At 45.9% G+C, this 20,217-nt stretch overlaps 1 protein-coding gene across 1 annotated transcript; it reads right to left on the bottom strand.

Moving 5' to 3' along the window:
• Positions 1-15,294: 15,294 nt before the first annotated feature.
• Positions 15,295-20,183, bottom strand: dtx3 (deltex E3 ubiquitin ligase 3). The gene is made up of 5 exons (XM_067239368.1): positions 19,713-20,183; positions 19,496-19,536; positions 17,907-18,718; positions 17,477-17,694; positions 15,295-17,230 (listed from the first exon to the last, which is right to left on the bottom strand). Exons 2-5 carry the CDS (start codon positions 19,506-19,508, stop codon positions 17,155-17,157), a joined length of 1,119 nt encoding a protein of 372 aa, XP_067095469.1. The 5' UTR covers positions 19,509-19,536; positions 19,713-20,183; the 3' UTR covers positions 15,295-17,154.
• Between the last annotated feature and the right edge of the window lie 34 nt (positions 20,184-20,217).

Below are 20,217 nucleotides of genomic sequence, written 5' to 3'. Positions count from 1 at the left end.
TCTTTATTTTATTATAGACGGCATTTCTTTAAGGGCCTCCGTGCAACATAGAAAAAAGCCTAACTCTCTGGTGGGGGACACACTGGGAAATCCGGGATTTAAATTGAAGTCAGATCAAATGTTGTAGCATCATGTTGTTGGGCAAACAGACAACAACAAGGCTCTGATCGTATGCAGTTGAATATGCCATTCATACCATGTTCCCCAAGAGTTCATTCAGATTTTTGAAAATATGCCTGTTGATTTATTTGGTTTTCAACAATCTAATGTAGCACTCTCATCTCTTTCTTCTCTTCCAAAATGTTTTTCTTGTTAATCTGTTTAAACTCCAATGAGCAGCACTTAAACTATGTTTAAACCACAAGGAGGACTGTCCAATGTATGGCAAAAAATCTTTAATATTTGGCTTCATGGTTATGTGTGTGCGCGTAGCATCAATCTATGCTTTTAACCATAAAGCAATAAGGATTTAAGCGCTTGTGACGCAAAGTTAATTGTGTGGCAATAAAGATACAGCTTTGTGATCAGTCGTCATCACGCTAATGTTCCATCTGTGGCCAACAAACTGAAACCATTACTGTTGGAAAAAATTCTCAAAAAAATGTAACTACAGAAAGAGCAGCCCCGCCCCTGCCCCCCTGCCACCGCCCCCCTGCCACCGCCCCCCTGCCCCCGCCCCCCTGCCCCCACCCACCCCTACCCAATCACCCATTTACAACCAGTGACACTGTCGAGCTGTCCTACAGTATACAATTTTAAACACAGACAAAGGTGGGTTGAGGATAGCTGTTTTGAAAAAGTTACGCAACTCTCTATCGATACAGGTACATTTTACATTTCGCTAACCCTATCATTAGGAGGGTGGCTAAAGAAGGGAGGTTAATCCAAACTTGTCCAGGACAAAAAGCTTTTAGCGTACAGGTAGCAGTGTTTGCATTGGTCCAGCTTTTAACATGTGACAGAACTGGTAATGCACATTGAGGCCTTCAAATACCTAACAATCGACTTGTGCAAAGGGCTAAGGGGGGGTGAAAGGAAATGTAGAACACACAATCCTAAACGGTACAGGCTGGCCCTGTCCAAAGAAAGCTATTTTTCCATTCTTCGTTTTTTTTCTCAATAGTGATTTTTAATATTCATAAAGCTTGAAGCAAACTGTTGTGTTGTTGTCTTTAGTAGTCTCCCCAAGATGGTTATCAGAATCTGTGGAGGCCACCCCTGGAAGTCAGTCAGAGGACTCGAGGTGGTGATTTGCACAAAAGGCTCTCCTCTCTTGGTCACACACTGAATTCCTCAGCATTGCCTAGCAACAACAGTTGAGCATAGAAAACGCCAGAGCTTGCTCTCTGGTTGGCAGCATAGGGAGACAGGGATGGGTTACAGGGGGACATAACCACATCCATATCATTGATCCAGATTTGCTTCTATCCCCATGATTCTTTTGGCCCTTCGTTTCTGAGGTTATGCAGGGTTCCTGGATGAGACTTAGGTTGAATATATGAGGTGTATATATATATATGTGTGTGTGTGTAAATATATATGTATACACAGTATGTATTGAATCTAGGATGGGGATAGGAGCAGTTCTCAGATCTTATCAGTAAATATGCAGCCATTGTGTGGTATTCGTCAGTGTGTGGTACATTGGTGCAGTCAAACTCCTAGCATGTCTTATTAAAGTTGTATGATTGTAAATACGGTTTCTCGTTTTATAACCTTTGGAAGACATCTTGAATATGTCGCGGGAAAATGTTGGTTCCAGCATCCTAGTACAAAAAGATGTTGTTGATGTGAATATTTGTTTGATAGCTGTTGCTATTTTTTTGCTTCTTTTTTGTTTGTTTGACTTGTAAATTTGTTTGAAATCTATTTTGAAACATTGGACTTTCTCTCTTGTTCTTTTGCGGTGATAATAAAGCTTGCCTCGTCTGGCACCCATGAATGACATTGCAATGTGATTTATCAAAGGACCCTTTAAGGCAGCAGAGTCCGAACCTTGATGCTCCAAATCTAAGATCCTGTCTGCTTCTCCGTTGTTTTCAGGTTTTAAAATGCAACAAACCATCCAAAACACATGCTTTTAGCTCTCAACACCTCTCTATCTTCTCCCCTGTTCAGCTCACAGATCAAAGAGAAAACACAAGACACGCATCGTGAGTCAGTTGCATCACTCTGACAGGATCCTTATTTCAACCAACCGTTTCGTGTGTAAATGAATGATCAATAGCCTTGAGGACGAGGGTATGAAAGGGACTATTGGATTGACTCAGTCAGAAAGTCAAAGAGAATCCTCCCAGTAGGCCTCAGTCAGTCTTTCGCTGACAGTGACACCTGTCAGCTACTGGGCACAACGTCCCAGTCCAGTGTGACGACTTCATGGGCTGCCTTCAGTTCTACAGTCCTGCAGTCACCTTGTGCATACAGATTAGCTCTCATTAGCGAGGAGACACAGTGGTCCAAGCGGACAGGGCAGCATTGCCCCGTCTCGTTAGGTTAAAGCCAGCCAGAAGGTCACTGCCCAAGACCAGGCAAAGAGGTCAGGGCCAAGCAGAGACAGGGGGGTGCATTTCAGACATGCTGTGTTGTGGGAGGGCTGTTCAGAGAGCACTCTGGAAGGGGCCGGCGCTTGTAGAGACGGTGTGAGAAGAACGTCCGGGAAGAACGCGAGGCGTCTCCCCCCGAGGGGACCAACGCTCCCTTGCCAGCAGGCCCCCAGACTTGGCTCACCTTCACCTCGGCTGGCTGTTTGAAATCTTGCGTCTCCGTTGTCATCTCGAGGACATTTGCCACTGCCCCTCACATCTGCTTCCCCAGCCCCCCCCCCCCCCCCCCCCACCTCCCAACACACACACACTCTGCACATCTGGGGAAGAGTGAGTGCAGGCAGATGCTGCTGGTGCCTAAGATAGGCCTGATGCCAGGAGACATGTAGCCTGGGTGCCGACCCACCAACAGACACTTGTGCCCGCATGTAGCCTCCTGCCTTAAGCCCAGAACTCCCACAGACAGGAGCTCAGGGTCACATCTGTACGGCAAAGCCGCCTTAATGACGCAGGAACAACAGCGCTTTAATCTGGCAGCCATTTTTTCCAGTCAGGGAAAACTGGATCAGGGACAACTTGTTTGTTGTTGACGAACCAACGAGGTGCATTCTCTCTTTGCACCATCTGTGGAACTGTGTATTTCCACTCAGCGACTTCTGTTTAAATCCCACTCTCCGCACAAGAGAAAAAGGGAGGGAGAGAGTCTGCATTCTGTCAGTGTAATCTCCTAAACAAGCCCAAATAGTCCTAAAATCCCCCTGTTGGATTCAGAATGCTATAGTTTACAAACTGAGCATATCCTGCAGAATTCACTTTTAAAACACAGTCCCAAACTGGAACATAGACTTTCAAAGCAAAAACTGATTTCACAAAATCAGCTGCCTCGATAAAAAATATGTGACATCTAATTACAAGGTTTTTCAATCAATCATTACACAATTACCCAGGAAATACAATTTACCCATAGCCCTATATTATGTGTTTGTGCCATTTTCTGACACTATAATTACAGTATAATCCATGAAAAGTACAAATTAGACATTGAGCTTTCTGTCTTAAAATTATTAAACAATTTGTTTTGAACAGAAAGAATGTTACTAAAGAGCATGAATGTTTACCTTTTTTCATTTTGTCCTTGTACCAATTCCATAAGTGTCACTGTTGTTGAGGGCTGACATATCCTGCTTAACACAGCTTTTTTTTTTACTGGTTATAGCCAAACTTCAAACCTGAACTTCAATTCATATACTAAGAATACAAAGAACGTCAACAAGGAAAAACACTGCCAAAACAAACAATGTCAAAAAGGCGCACACAGTCAGAAGAGGTTCACAGTTATGGGAGTGATTTGTATCAGTTGAAACTAAATATTTTAATTCGTTTTGACATTGTGTTTAGCATTTCCACAGTGTGTGAAAGCAATGTGAAAATGACTCACTATTTTGCAAAAAAGACTACTGTTGTGCTTGTCAGGTTAAGATGGAGATCAAGTGGTCAGTGTCAGTTTCATTCATCTCAGCAATTTCGAGAAATGTAAAATGGTGTGAGGTGACTGTGCTCACAAATGCAGACGTCAACAGATTAGCATTGAGCATTTTTCATAGGCTCACTCCCCAGGAAGTCACTTCTGCTACGCTGGATGGATCCTGTGTCACCTGAGGTGGAATCTGCCAACGTCAACAAGCCCAGCGCGAGGCGTCCGCTCACACTCAACACCGGGGTATGCAAATGGGGTCCGTACGCCGCCCGTCTGAGTAAATTAGGCCAACATCTGGATGGGCACGGGGAGTTCAATTGCTTACTCGACCATGGCTTATACCTCGAGGGTGCATTGAAGGGAGGGGGGGGGGGGTTTGTTGTGTGGGGGTTGAAGGCAGGGTTTGGGTGGGAATTTGAGGTGGGTGTGGTAGTTTGGGTGTGGGTTGGGGTGGGGGGTTGTTGTGTGGGGGTTGAAGGCAGGGTTTGGGGTTGGAGTGGGGGGTTGGTATCCTGGCATCAATGTGGCATCGTGCCACAATCCAGCGAGCTCTCAGAACAGAGCTTTCTGTTTGGTGTGGAGAGATGTTCTTTTGTGGGCCCAAGTCCTTTGTTTGCAAACTCTAGTGTTATTGCGCCAGTTGGTCAACAGCATGACACGCTTACAATATTTTTCGTATATTTCTGACAAACCATAAATTATCTGACAGTAATTAATTTGAAAGTAAATAATAATAATAATAAGACTTTATTTATATAGCACATTTCATACAAGAATTGCAGATGCTTTACATAAAAGATATGATATTTTCTAAAACTTGACTGAGAGACTTCCAAGATGTTATTTTCTTCAAGAAAGGAATTTAATTGGACTAATACTATCTTTTCCAATACTTTACTAATAAATAGAAGATTTGATATTGGTCTGTAATTTGCAAGTATACTGTTATCCAATTTGGGTTTCTTTAATAGGGGCTTTACAAAAGCTGTTTTGAAGGCATCTGGAAAAACGCCAGTTCTAATGGATGTGTTTATAATCTCTACCACCGGACCTGAGACACCATCAAACTCGCATAAAAAATGTTGTGGGTATAGGATCAATATCTTAGGTTGTAGAATGGCATGCATATAGATTCGTTTGAGTAGCAAGTGAGTTCGATTGTCAGTTGAGGCAGCGATGAAAGAAGAAAAGCGAAATGCTCTCCCACTGTTGGACGGGGTATTTGGACAATGGGAGGTCAAAGGGGAATAGCAGAACCACCAAACAGCCCTCTGTTGTGCTGTGTGATGTCAAGTCTGTTCTGGGTTTCAAGATAATCCAAGGCAAGACACAGAAGAACACAGCGACAGTATACTGACCAGATGAGAAGAAAACGCGTGTGTGTGTTTGACTGATAAACACACGTTTGTTGGGATCACCCATCGTAAACAAAATCGATTCATTTAGCAGACGCTTTCATCCAAAGCGACACACAGGGTGGATTGGAATCGGGATTCTCTTGGTCTGCAGGCGAACGCCCCACCACTGAGCAACGCCCACTAATGTGTTCATACAGTCACGTCTGTACAGAAGGAGTCAGGGTGCTCTCTGATTACTGATGAGCTGTCTGGTATGGGCGTGCTCTCTCTCTCTCTCTCTCTCTCTCTCTCTCTCTCTCACACACACACCACACATGGAAGAGCACACAAACACACACTACACTGCCTCTGCCGCAGTGCAGGGCCAAGCCAGCGCATCCAAACCCATCAATTTACAATTCAGTCACTTTCGTTTATAAAAGGATACTCTGAATGGGGTTCAGCAGAGCATGATGGCGGAGGTTCGGCCATGCCTTGCCCCTTCTACAGCCCTTATCTGCTCCTGAAAATATTTTATTTTATTTTCCTTTTCTTTTGTTGTTTGTTGCTTTTCTTTTTTTGCAAGGTTTGAGTGCAGGATCGTAAAGGTAAACCAATGGTTTGCCCGAAGTTCTGGCTAGCCTTGAAAACACAAAGTGTTTTTTCATTGTCGTCAAGATCACTGTAGGTTTCTCCAGCAGACTTCTGTTGTGAGACTGAGAGTGAGAGTGTGGTTTGGTGGTCTTGTTCGCTGGCAGCACAGAGGGCCTAATACCACCACCCATCCTCTTCAACTGACCCCTAACACCTCCCTACCTCACCCAGAACAGCACCCCTGCCCCGCTCCCACCCAGCCCTGAGGGTCCCTCTAACCCCCAAGACCCGCTCCAACCCGCCCTACCCCACAGCGCACCACCAACGAGTCAAATGAGAATGACCCCCCCCCCCTCAATGCTGGTTTGTGTTCACTGAAATAACTCAAACTCCTCACCCCCATCCTGACATGTTATTTAGGACGGGTCAAAAACGTGTTCCGGTCTCTGTGTGGGCGAGCGAGTCAAGCACATGGCGACCTGGGTGAAAAACGGTCCCGCATTTATTCTTATCTTTTGTGTTTGGCATGCAGGCTCCCGTGGATTATCCATTTACCCGTTGTCGGAGGAGAGGCAAATTTCCGCCTCGCTGAAAACAACTGCGTCTGCAGTGGGCAATGAGAATCCTCGTCGTCCCATCCCGACACACACGTTTATGTTCACAGACACACACACGCACACACAGACTTGAGCGCACATTGCGGTTCCTACATGGAGACACTAATAGAACACACGCTCTCAGTCGCTCTGCCGTGATCACCAGGCAACAGCACAAAGGCTGAGGCGTGCTCTGGTGCGTGCGTGCGTGCGTGCGTGTGTGAGTGTGTGTGTGTGTGACGTGACAGTGTCTGAGCACCGTGCCCCCGCCCCCCGGATCTGGCTGCCTTCCACGTCGTGCACGCGTGTGTATCCGTACGGTCGTTATGTGTGGTTGGTGTGCTCATTCTCTCTGTGTGCTTTTGGTCTGAGAGTGCATGCTTGCATGATGTGCGTGTGTGTATTTGTGTGTGTGTGTGTGTGTGTGTGCAAGCCAACAGCACGAGGGGGCTCCAGGACAGAGCCCACAGCCAGGCCATGCTCCCTGCTCACCAAGCTGCAGCAGAAGCATTCACACAGAAAAGGCCAGCAGAGCCCTGTTTTGTCCTTCACGTTCATAAGTGCTGATTAAAATTCTGGATGAGGTCAGCCGAGCGCTCGCCATCACTGATTGCTCCGAGTCGTCTCGCGCTCCCCTCCTTTTAGTTAATTGCCATGTGCAGACCGTCGCAGACTGTTGTGTACTGTTTTGATGGCGCTCACTGATTGTCAGACTCTGATATTACTGTTTGTTGACATACTTTTTATTTGATCTACCGTTGATACCTACAAACTGTTCTCTGAGTGTTGCTTTTTTGAATGACGGGCTCAGTAAAGAACAGCAAAAAAAGAACAATAACCTCATAGGGAGAGCTAGAGCGTTGCTGTTCCCTGTGGAAATTAGAGGTCCATTAGTGATCAATTGTGTGTGTTCTTGCTGCGTGAGTGTTGTGTGTGAATGTGAGTGTCTGTGCCAGTTGGAGAGGGTTTGTGTGTTGTGTGCGTGTGTTTGTCTGAGTGTCCAGGTGTACCGTCAGCTTGAGTCGTGTGTCTGTGCACAATGAGATGCACCCCCTCCCTCAACCCCCCCCCCCCCCCTATCCAGACTGAGCCAAGAGGAGAAGAGGAGCTGGGGGAGCAGGGGTAGAGAGGAGGATGGGTGGAGGAGATGAGGCTAGGAGGAGAGTAGGGGTGGTGGAGGGGAGGAGGGGTGGAGGGGAGGGGAGGGGGAGAGGAGGATGGGTGGAGGAGATGAGGCTAGGAGGAGAGTAGGGGTGGTGGAGGGGAGGAGGGGTGGAGGGGAGGAGGGGTGGTAGGGTGGAGGGGAGGAGGGGTTGGGCAACAAAGGGAGATACGGGCCACTGCTTTCCGCCTATCTTTGTCCTCATCATCACTGCTATAGGGAACCATGGCTACACACTGGAGCATGTGTCTTTTGTGGAGTGGGGGAGTATGAGATGTGTGTTTAGCCCCCCCCCCCCCCCCCCCCCCCCCCTTTGCCTCCACCACCCCCCACTCCTCACGGTCAGACCTGCACACGGTCACCACAAAGTGAGCACCGCTCACAAGGCAAGTGCTTTTGCCTCGCTAGGGTCAGGGGGGCTGGGGGATTAGAGTTAGGGTTGGGTCACTGTGTCTGTGAATCACACACACACATGAACACAGAGGCATCCACAACCTCTGACTGGACAGGGCCAGATCGCACTGAGGGTGCAAGGGAAATGCAAAACATTCCGGTGCACAGCACATTCCAGTAGATCCCAGCTGTGTTGCTATGGTGGTGGAGTGGTCACTACGGTTGTCACGGTGATGCTCAGGAGGAAGGAGGGTGTGTGTGTGTAGGGGTGGGGGGTGGGTTTGGTGGCTGATCTGCTGCAGGAGACCCAGCGCAGGGCTGAGTTAGAGGCTAAGCCTAAGTGACAAGGGAGCTGTGAAGGAACAGCACTCTGGAACACCACACTAGATGGATGTTCTTGAATGTTCTCAAAGGGGGAACTGAAGCATTGCGCGAACTGAGGGTTATGTAAGAGAACTGCACGGGGATTGGCTGCAGTCTCGTGGTCTACATCCTGCTTCTCACAGGATGTGGGAGGGATGGCACTGTGGAGATGTTTACATCAAACATGTCTGGCTAGCTCAGTCTTCTTTATCAAAAGAGGCCAGAATTGTGGCTGGCGGAATTTCTGTAATGGTTTATTAGTGGCCACTTGATAGTGGTCTCAGGTTTTTTTGGGTGAGGAGTTTGTTGTCATGACAACATCAGGTATGAGTTTCTAAAAGTGGGATAATTCTGTGTCCTTGCTTTTCCTCTTAGGAAGAATGAAAGGTAAATAAACCAGGGAGAACCAGACACCCATATGAAAATATACACAGTGTTTAGAATGGACGCATGGTTTAAGTTTTCTTTTTCAGTTCTATTGGTAAATGTGTTCGAGACATTCTAATGAAAACATCCCCAAACTCGCCCTGTTCCTTGATATCCGATCTTTGTCATGGCCAGGTAGGGGACACAGCCTGACAGGCCAAGAAGCCTGAGGGCGTCAACAGCACAAGAAGAGAGGAGTCGATGACGACAACGTTCTGGAGTGTTCCTTATCTCCGTTTGTTGTTCTCTTTCTCTTGCAGGGAGCGAAAGCTCCACAGTTTCTCCCTCTCTTCTTCCTCCTCCTCCGCCTTCCTCCTCCTCTTGCTCCCGTCTTCCTCATTAGGGCTGAAGACTCCTGGCCCGTCGGTGACGCAATGGCCAGCATAAATAAGAGCACCTCATCTAGCTTCGCATCGCCACACAACACAAAAGGAGCAGGCCGAGAGATAAAAGAGAACTTTTTAATCAGTGCCCAGGTCCAGGTACTAAAATACTACCCCATGTTACCATGCAACGCGATGGCTCTGAAGGATTTCCTGGTTAAGATAGTCTCATCTCAGTGTACCCACCCTCCTCTCCCTCTATTTATCTCACTTTCTCTCTCTCTCTCTCTCTCTCTCTCTCTCTCTCTCTCTCTCTCTTCCTCTGGCCTGGTCTTTGATTCACAACTCCTTGGGGTGTGAGCAAGGCTTTGGTGAACAGGGTTTTCACTGTGCTTTCAATTCAATTGAAAGGTAGCCTACACTGGTGTTTTGTAGATTCATTGAAATACTGTGCTGGCGTCAGTGTACTGAAATGTTACCTTGTGATAATTACTCAAATGTTGTTTGAAGATCTCCAAAATGTTGAACAGTACAGACAATTAGGATGCCATTGTCAGATGTATTCTGTTGGATCTCTACAGAGACTCTGTTGTTGTCTTGGCTCCTCTTAAATCAAAAGACAACACTGCATCCATTTCATGCAGAAACTCAAATACACTTTAAACCAGATTCATTTGTACAGTAGAGTTGTACAGTACACATGGGTCTAGTTTAGTAATATGGTACCTGAGATCACTAGACATGATGGGAAATAGAACCCCCCCCCCCACACACACACACACACACACACACAGCTAGTGAGAACAACATGTACTGTAAATACTGTGTGGGCAGGGCCACATGTGGCTGATGTGTCTGGTAACTGAATCTCAAGTGTTAACACAGCATGTACCTTTGTGGACCACTCCTTAACAGTTCCTAGGAGAGGCTTGGGTGTAGTGTGTGGCTAGGACTGTTCACAGAGAGCTCGAAACCAAAGATGACCCTTTTACATTGAAAACATAGAAGAGGAATGCATGAGTTGAGGAGAAGGACTTGGAGGGTTTGCGGTGCTCCGTGGCACATCGCTCATGTAATCAGGTGTTGCATTTTCCCCATGGTGTAAATTATTGAAAAAAATCTGTTTCCATGACAACAGAAGTTGATTAGTGATGTGACGTTGCGATGACGAGCTGTGCTGCTGTCAAAGGCAAAGGGTAGAAAGACAGGCAGACAGACAGACAGACAGACAGACAGGCAGATAGACAGGCAGACAGACAGACAGGCAGATAGACAGGCAGACAGACAGACAGACAGACAGACAGGCAGATAGACAGACAGACAGACAGACAGACAGACAGACAAGCAGACAGATAGCAACCACATTTAAATGTCATCTGCTGCTGTTCAACAGCTAACCCTTCCTTTCCTTCAGCATTCATGTCTCGTCACTTCGCAAGCAAATCATCTCTGACATGATCCCTGTGTCATCGTACCATCTCCAATGATTAGGGTTATCTCCATTCATCCATTGACGAAAGCCAATCGATGTACTGTATACAGTAGTAATACAAAAACAAATCATGAACACAAGCCTGTTTCAGTGTAGTGCTCCTGTGCACTGTTCAATGTTTTGGTTCGGAACCAGTCATCTGTTGTCATCTCTCCTGTCTCCACATGTTTCATACTTCTTCATAGCCCTCACAGGTTTTCGGAGTGGGCCTACCGATGGTCCACCGCCCAGTGGTCTTCCACATTAGGGTGAGGGAACACTAATGACAGCACATTTGCCCCCTGTTGTCTGTGATGTAAGACTGGTTCGGAGAGGTAATTACCGGCCACCATTTTAATCTCCCTCGCACCGAGGAGGGATGACAGCGCCTCTATTCTTCTCAAGGCGGCGACGCTGGCTGCCGTTAAGGAGGAACAGCTTGAGCGGAGCTTCCAATCTGTGTTGCAGCCAAAGCCCAATGGCTGCCAGCCTCGGTCCTGTGCCCCAGTGCTGAAGTAAGTCGCTAAATCTGTCAGCATTGCTAAGAAAAGCAGAGGGGTCTGTTCTGCTAAATCAAGCGGACAAAAAGCCATGTAGCGGAGGCTATGAATCAGAGAACAGAATGTGATAAACCCTAGACACACAGACACACACACAAACACACACACACACAAACACACACATACACACACACAAACAAGAACACGCCTACATGCACATAAGGTTGTTATTGTGCCCATGTATGCAGGGACACAGACCCAGTAAATGACACACACCAACACACAAGAACACACCTTCGCAGCTCTTAAGCAAGCAGCCTTGGGCTCAGAGAATGAGCTTGTCAATGCTGTGGGCTCACATTCTGTCACAATGCTAGCGTGTGTGGAGCAGGGAGCGAGGGAAACAGAGACACAGGACCCGACTGCACCCCATCTTGTTAACCTCTGCCACCAACTACAGTGCGACGATACCAAAATGATTCAGTGATTGGATCACAGAATCGATAGTCATTGTAGTGTATGATGGTTAGAGTGGATGTGAGGTTAGTGTGTACAGTGTTTCTATGGTTACTAGTGTGCGTGTGTGTGTGCTCGCACAAAAGGACTCTGCAATGAAATGTGTTCAAGACTACATCCAATCATATTTGGTTCACGTTATTCTTGATCAACAAGACCAGCAAACATCAAAGCCTGATAGAGGTGTTGACACTGCTGTTCCTCTGTCTACCATTGTTGCCATTTGCCGAACACCATCAATGCACTGTGGTCAGTCTGGTCTCAAGGTCATGGGAGAGGAGGAGAAGGAAGAGAAAGTGTGCATGTTTATCATGACCAGATGGTTATCATGACCAGATGGTTATCAGGTGTGTGATTATAGTGGCTACTAGCTAACGATATCAGGTGTGTGATACTAAAGCCATTTCAAGGATCTGACTAGGTCCATCTCGGTCTTAGAACTAAATGACTAAATGTAAAAATGACTAAATGTAAAACTGGCTCCATTCTTTGAAAAGTTCTCAGTTGTCAAGACAATGTGTACAGAGCTAACGTGTGTCAGGGCAGGGCCGGCCAGAGACACTGACGTGCTCACAATCCACCCAGAGCACTGCGCTGCATGATCATTTATACATAGTTCTACTGTATATTTGGCTTTATTTGAACAATTCCTGCCCTTCGTACCCAGAAACACATGAAGAGAGAGGAGGAGCTCGTCTGTGGAGGGAGGACAAAAGAGGAGAACAGATTGCAGCTGCACACACACACACACACACACACATACACATGCACACATACACACCCACACACATGCACCTGCACACACACATGCGTAAACATACACGCATACACACACACTAAACACACACACACAAAAAAACATATTTTGTGGCTACTCAGCTTATAATTTGATTCCTCAAAGTGCTACATAAGCCATCACATGTAATTTATAAAATAGAGGGATTTGGGTGGTACTCTTGTGGATGTTGGTTGCATGAACTGGAGTATTGTGGTTGGTCATGCATTTCAGCCTGTCAAATATAATCTTTTATTTTGGGCAAAATTACATTTTTTTTTTCAATGTTGTGAAAGTACATTTGATGTATCCCTGTTTACAGTGTTTCTATGGTTACTAGTGTGTGTGTGTGTGTGTGTGTGTACATGGAAAAAATGTTCTCTGCAATGAAATGCGTTCCAAGGCTAGAGTACAACCAATCATATTCGGTCTATATGTTAAGGCCACGGAAGTCAGGCAGGGATGGCAGGATGGGGGGGGGGGGGGGGGGGGGGGGGGGAGGAATGGAGGTTTATATATTGTAGAACAGATAGAGGGAGGGAGAGATGGGATGGATGGAGGGAGGGAGGGAGGGGTGTAGGGAGGGAGGGGGGAGGGGGACCAGATGGACTTGGCCCCAGCGCTCTGAGAACAGCAGATGCCACAGAAATGCCCTCAGTCCCTGAGTGCCAGGACACTAAAGAGGCCAACTCTGCCCTGTCCCACACATACACACACACACACACACACACTAAGACCCTCTCACTCATCAATTATCATGGGATGAACCCACCTGATCCCATATGAACTTCATATAATTACTGCCAAAGAACATCAATGGAGGATTGTGCCCGTATTCATCTGGGGTGGGTAGTTGTGTCCTACACTGGTTGGGGTCAGTGGACGTAGCAGAGGGCCACAGCTGAGAACATGGCCGCCATGACAAGTGAACTGAGAACAACACTGGATGAATATGAGGGGTGGTGTTCATACTTATTATTACTTAGACAAACCTCTTTGTAATGAAAATGAGAGGCTGCTTGGTCGGTGAAGATAAACATTTGATGTTTAGCACATTGTTACCATGCTAGACACCAATTACTTGCTGGACAGACAAACTGGATCACACACCAGAATATGGGGAAATTGAAACAAATTCTGTCCACATCCCTGTATATTGATAGTTTGTTTATTTATTATATATTCTCTTCTCAAAACATAAACAGGTAAATGGTGTGACATCTCACAGTTAGTATCCAGATGAGGACATCAAGTTCCTTCACCATTACAAATGTGGGTACTTTGGAATTCATGGTCATGCGTGTCTCGATAGCTTCCAACGTTCAAGTCCTGTCATGGTTTTAAATATTCATTTCCACAAAACAAAATCCTAAAAACCTCTACGAAGCCAGTGTGAAACATGGACATGCATTCTGTGTCCAACGGAGTGGTCTGAGAGTGAAACGCTTAAAAGGTGTCTACGTCCGCGCCAGACGGACAGATGCAGATGCCACTGTTGCCAAAGCTGCCCTGAGCCCCATAGAAACACATGAGTCATCCTCTGAAGCAGATGCTGTGCTGCCTGTCCTGACTTTGGGCTGTGAAACCTCGAAGACGTCGTGTGGAGAGCAGAGCTGAGTCTTCAGTCCTCTCCTCCTCTCCTTGCTTTTGTCTGCTTGTTGTTCAGTAATGATCAAGGAGGGAGCCTTTGATAGCCAAAGTGAAATTAGAAGATGCAATGACAGGGAATGTATGAAATGAGCTGTCGTTCATGATGACTCACGTTGCTCTGGAGAGGTTGCATGACTCAGATCTTCCGTGGAGGGTTCACTGATTTGCTGTGAATATTCTGTTGTTGTAAGATGACAATACTATCATAATTGTGACATTCAGAGGCTCCAGACTGACAAAGCATGTTGCAGTTGTGTTTTCTGATGATAATGCAGCACATCCATTGCTAAGGCTATATTCCTAACTCCTTCTAAAGGGCTTAGATGCTCAACGTGGCAGCCAGTTGTAGATTTTGGGGTCACTAGGGCAACTTAGAATGAGTAAAGAACAGATATTCCGACTATTGAAAAACAGCATGTGTTTTAAATAGGACTAGAAACATTCAAGGCACTTCTTTCCCAGAGGAGAACATTGCCCTCTATTGGTGAAGAGGGGAAATTACAATGACAAACCAAATCATGCCATGTTTTCTTGACAAATGTGTTTAATAGAGTATTGATTGGCAGCTATTTCTTGGTAGAATTTATTTTTGTGATAAATTCATCTTCAAAGTGCTTCAGGGTCAGACAATCCTTTTAGACAAATCTCCTCCTGAACTCTGTAAAGATAAGCAGGATAACTAAAATGAAGATTGCTCAGCATGCAGGCTAGACAACTACTCAATATCTTAATGGATTACCATGAACGACTGGATTACTTTTATGGTTAACGATGCATTACAAACTATAAACAAAAAATAAACTTACCATCCATAATTGGTACCAAAATCTGAACTGGGTTGTAAGATTAGGTTGTAACTCTCTTATCTGTTTTGGAGGCGCTCTCTAAATCATTGTTGTTGGAGATAAAAAAAAATGTGGGCAGTATTTTCCATTCCTTCTTAGTAAACATGAGCTGGGGTTATTTTGTCAGGAATAGTCTGGAAAGGCTGGGCTGCACATAGGCCCAGCCCTCATCTCTATGCACAGAAACAGATTCAAATTCTGGAGTGTGTATAAAAAAAGTTAATGCATGCACCGCTGGTAGTCCAGACCTTTGTTGGAAAATGGTAAATGTAATGTCCTCTTCAAGAAAACACCGCGAACAAGAAAAACTTACCGCAAACAGGAACAGAACATAACCTTTTATTCAAGTATTAAAATGTAAAGCACATTATTCTGAATATCAACAGACTCATAAAATACCAATCAACGCAATTAGAAAAGCAAAACGTTAACTTTTCAATTTGCAATGTGCAATCCCTTCATTCTGGCCCCATCTAACATGTACTGCATAGATTTATTGACAATCCTTTCCCAAAGATATTGTCCTAAGAGTTGGTCCCCTTAACAGCAAAATATTTATATAGATGTTAACAGAAAAAGTATAATTAATACAATACTTGGGCCTAATGCATATCTTCTGATGTAGTGGTTGAAAATGATCAAGCATGTGCATATGAAAAATCTACCCTTTGAAATGATGTGCACAGCATAAATTTTGAGAAGCTTTGCTTTTGAACGACCAGAACAACAAATACAAATACTGTTTGTACACTGTATTCTCATACATTGTAGAATTTATACCACTCAAAGCAAAAGAGCATACAAACATAATGCAACCCCAAAAAAAACACTTAACTGCCTATTAGAGCTGCTTAGTTCTAAACATGGACATGCTCAATGTTGTTGAATAGAAGGAAGGCACAAGAAAAAGACAAATTGATTTCAAACAAGACCATGTCCCTATGAGGGACTGGAATCTGAACATGGTTATCATTCCTTAGATACAACTTCAACTAAGATGACTTATTTAGACGTCCAAAGAGCACACAGATCTTTTTAATTCCTAATCTAACCAGCCTCAGAGTGTAACAGGGACAAGGGGCATAGATTGATAGCTGTTGTGCCTTTGATTTGGTATGAGTGGCTATGTGCCCTTGTAGTCTGACATCATCATATAAATCTGCTAAGTAGAACAGAGTACATTGTTGCCCGACTGAAGTGGCATCTTGGGGGGGGGGGTGGGGGGGGGGGGATCGTAAGGTGAATGCCAAAGAACTTGGCTGAGGACATTCCTGTGACATCAGCTCCAGCGCTGCAGCAGAGACGTGGATAAACATTCCTCCTGTTTAAGGTGAAAGGGGGGCGGAAGATGAGGAAGACGAAGAGGGAGGGATGAAGAAGAGCTCCAAGCAACTGACATCAACTTGTAGCTACCGAGCTAACGTAAAAGCTCTTGGCAGCCAACACCTGCATTTGCTAGGAGCACTCTTCCGTTTCGGGGAAGAAGGACAAATCGACCAGCCTCCTTGACTGAACAACTTGACAAAGTGCTTGTGAGTGCTTTCGATTGCAATACCTGTACAGAATGATTTCTTTAGAAGATTCTAGTGAAGCAGTGCTATTCTGCCACCTATCTTTACCACAGCCCAGATAACAGATCAATAACATAATTAAATAGAAAAAATACTTATTCTATAAACATTACTGGAGGGGAAAGAAAACTATATGTGCTTGCAACATGGGAATGAAGAGTTTCCTTTGCAAGGAAATCAACAGTACCAAAAAATTATTGTGTCAACTTAAGCAAACAAACGTGATAATTCAAAACAATATTTAAGTACCTACAACTTAAGTACACAACGATCCCACTCGAAAGAGTGCATTTTTAAACTGTACTATTGCCAAAAAAGGTTCAGGGTTGTTTAACACGAGAATGCCCTGCACTCGTATTTGTCTTTTTCTCTCACACAAAGCGCTGGGTTTAGCAGAACTCAAAGAAATGCCAATGAACACAGGATCAATCAGTCAAGGTGACACAAAGACTCCACGGCAGGACATCCTTGAGGCTGCTGAGAGAACTCCTCAGCTGGGCCCCTGGGTCTGGTGGGCCATCAGACTGGCTGGAACCTGCAGCCTAGTCGTGACCAGCAGCAGGAAAAGGCAGAGGTTCCTAGAATGTCCCAGAATGCCACGTTTCCTAGCTGTCAGTCCACTGTGATGCCTTTCTCCCGCAGCTCCTCTGTCACTCTCACAAGGTAAGTAGGATCCGGGTAGCCAAAGCTGTCAAGGGGAATAAACCTTGTCAGTGAAGAATATAAGGACAAGGATAGTGACATTTAGTCAAGGACAGAAGAATATCATCTGCCCCTTGACAAAAGCTAAAATTGTACCTCTCATTGCATAGTGAAATATCACTTCTCAAATCAATCCTTTATAACATTAAAAACCTTTTTTGCCTCAGGGAACATTCCCTGCCCTTTTCAAGCCACTGTAAATTATAACCGGCCCAAAGCCAGAGTTTCCTACCAGCGCGCCCCTCCCCATATCGAGGTCTTGTGGTGGATGTCGTTCCAGGTAATGACGTTATGCATGCCCGTTGTCATGGAGGTACCAACGGTGAAGATAAGGCGCTGTTCGAAGGCCCGGCGCAGCAGGCCCAGGACACGGTTCCCCTCGGGGCTGTCCGGGAGATAAGCCACGCGGTCCGTTCCCGAGTACCGCACCCCTGGGTTAGGATGCTCCGGCTACCGGGCAGAATGACACGAGAACATCCCTTTCATTAGGTTAGAGGACATGAGCGGGGCCTTGAGGTCGAGAACACAAATCACCACCGGGCATCAGAATTCATCCCTTGACTATTCATGAGTTATGTACACTATCTATATGCTATATTGTAAGTGTTTAAATGTTGTGTTTAGATAGCTCGAGTGATGTACTGTGTCCACTGTGTGCTCACCGCCTGCAGACCAGGGGGGAAGCTGTAGATGACGCAGATGCAGCCGTATCCCTCGTGGCCGGGCAGCTCCAGACCCGGGTCTCTCTCCACCATCATGCTGCCGTTGGCCGGCTGGTTCCCGATGAGCTGCCCATACACCAAGCGGCACACGGGGCAGGCTCTCTTCACCTTAAAGGCCTGGTCCAAGCACGAGCGACAGAAGGCGTGGCCGCACCTCTCCAGGGTGGTCTTTTCCACCATGTCGCCCATGCAGATGGAGCAGCAGGAGGCGTCCTCTGGCTCGCTGGGCGAGCCCATGCCCACCTCCATTTCCTTCCTCTGCGGAGCTTCGTGGGGCATGGAGAGGACCACGCAGGCCTCGTCCTCGGCTGGCTTCTTGTACCTCTGCTGCTGCCTCTGGGAGCGGCGGGGCTGCGGAGGAGGGGGTGGCAGCAGGCTCCCCTCCCCGTCAGCTTCCAGGACTCCTACGCAGGGGAGCAGGGAGCGCTTCCTCTTAGGACCGCCATCCTGTTTGCTCATCTCTTTCCGGGCACAGCGGCACAAGTCTATGAAGGCTTTGCGGGTCTCGTTGGATATGGGTCCCTCCAGGAGCCCGGCCACGGACCTCCTGAAGCCCTCCACCGGCTGCAGCCGCACAGCGCAGCAGCCCCCCCGCTCCCCCCGCCTGACAATGCCAGCGCTCATGCCTTGCTTGTCCTGGAAGTCAATGAGCCAGGGTCGACCGGCGGCAGCCAGGTAGTCCCAGACCGCCTGCGACACCAGCACCTCGTCACTGCCCTGGCCCGCACGCACACTCATCTCATCAGATGAAACTGCAAGACAGAGAAAATACTGTTTTGTTACACCCCCCCAGGCCTTGATCAACAGTTGTCTGTAGTTGTACTTAATCACAAAAACACATTATGTGGCAGAAAAGAATGCATAACATAAAGCTAGGGTCTACGAATAACCAAAGTTGAATACTGCATCATCATTTTGAAATCATTTTTCTATTTTGACCCATGAAAGTCTTAATTCTGTTTCAACAAACTAAATTATGAAATCTATCAAACTTTCTCACAAGCCTATTTTGCCACTTCTGTCTTATAGGGATATCTCTTTCGTGTCACATTCATCCAAACTTCTTAATGTGACTAAATTCTTAATAATCTCTACAATACAACGTTATATTATCGTGTATTATGAGCACATTATGTCCTCCTGAAAAAAGCTTTTGCCGGGGTGTGTAGACTATAGCCTACTCTGAATTAATAGAAAGTTGTCCCGACTGAACGATGCCGTGTGAGACCTGTCTGATAAATATGATACAATTGAAACGTTAAATAACGTTGATTGTTTGAATATTTAGCGAGTGTTTTCGTTTCTCTTGAGCTCGAATGTATAAGTTGCAATGGTCGCAAAACGTGTCTAAACCTGCATTGCATGGACGCATCAGCTGTTCTACAATGCAGACTGTAAACAAAGGAAACTGCGCCTCAATTCCTCGATCAAACACGTTTCACTGTAAAAAAATAAATTAAAAAGAAAGGTCTATTGACACTCATATGAAACAAAGAAATGTATTTGCATAAACTCATTAATTAACCTACCTTGTGATCCCATAAATTCCCTTAATCGATCAATTATCGTCCTGTTGAAGAGAGAAACATATTTTTTTAAACGGAAGTATGATACTGTAGTGATAGGACAGTTCCGCAGATAGGATTCCCATAAGGCTACCAGCTAGCATATCAGATTATTATAGCTCCATAGAAGTGCGGAATTTCCATTTTCGGATAACGGTATGCGGAGTGGAATGGGTCTCACCTATTGCCGTTGCTCGCTGGGTGAGGTTATAGAAAGCTAGCCAGCTAGATTAGAGGATGAAACACAACGACGAGTATCTTCCATCGAATTATATTTTACTCACAGGCAGTAGTGTATGTATTAATGAGAAGGCGTGTGTAATCAAGATGTATATGATACATATTCGTTGCAGACATCCATTTCGATTTTGTTTTCATTTTAGCAGTGCCGAATCCATTGAATCCTTGCTGCTGCGCCTAGCCTACTTTTCACTTGCTCGCGAGTAGCGACGAGTTTGGCTACGTCCTTCGACACACAGAAAACACACCCGTCCCGTACACTCTTATCTTCCTCGTGCAACAGTAGCTAAATGTGTATTATTAATGGCTGTTCTATAGCCTACTTAGCTAAGAGACTAATGCTGTACTTGCCTGCACTTTAATGTCACGTCTCCCTGCCTCTTCCTTTGAGTCCATGTCCAACAGCTGATAACTGAGACAAATGTAAGCAGGAAGTTCGTCACTAG

This window comes from Osmerus mordax, chromosome 7, assembly GCF_038355195.1.
Source record: "Osmerus mordax isolate fOsmMor3 chromosome 7, fOsmMor3.pri, whole genome shotgun sequence".
Classification (NCBI taxonomy): Eukaryota; Metazoa; Chordata; class Actinopteri; order Osmeriformes; family Osmeridae; genus Osmerus; species Osmerus mordax.
The sequence above is the reverse complement of the archived record's forward strand: the minus strand, read 5'-3'. Positions and strand labels throughout refer to the sequence as shown.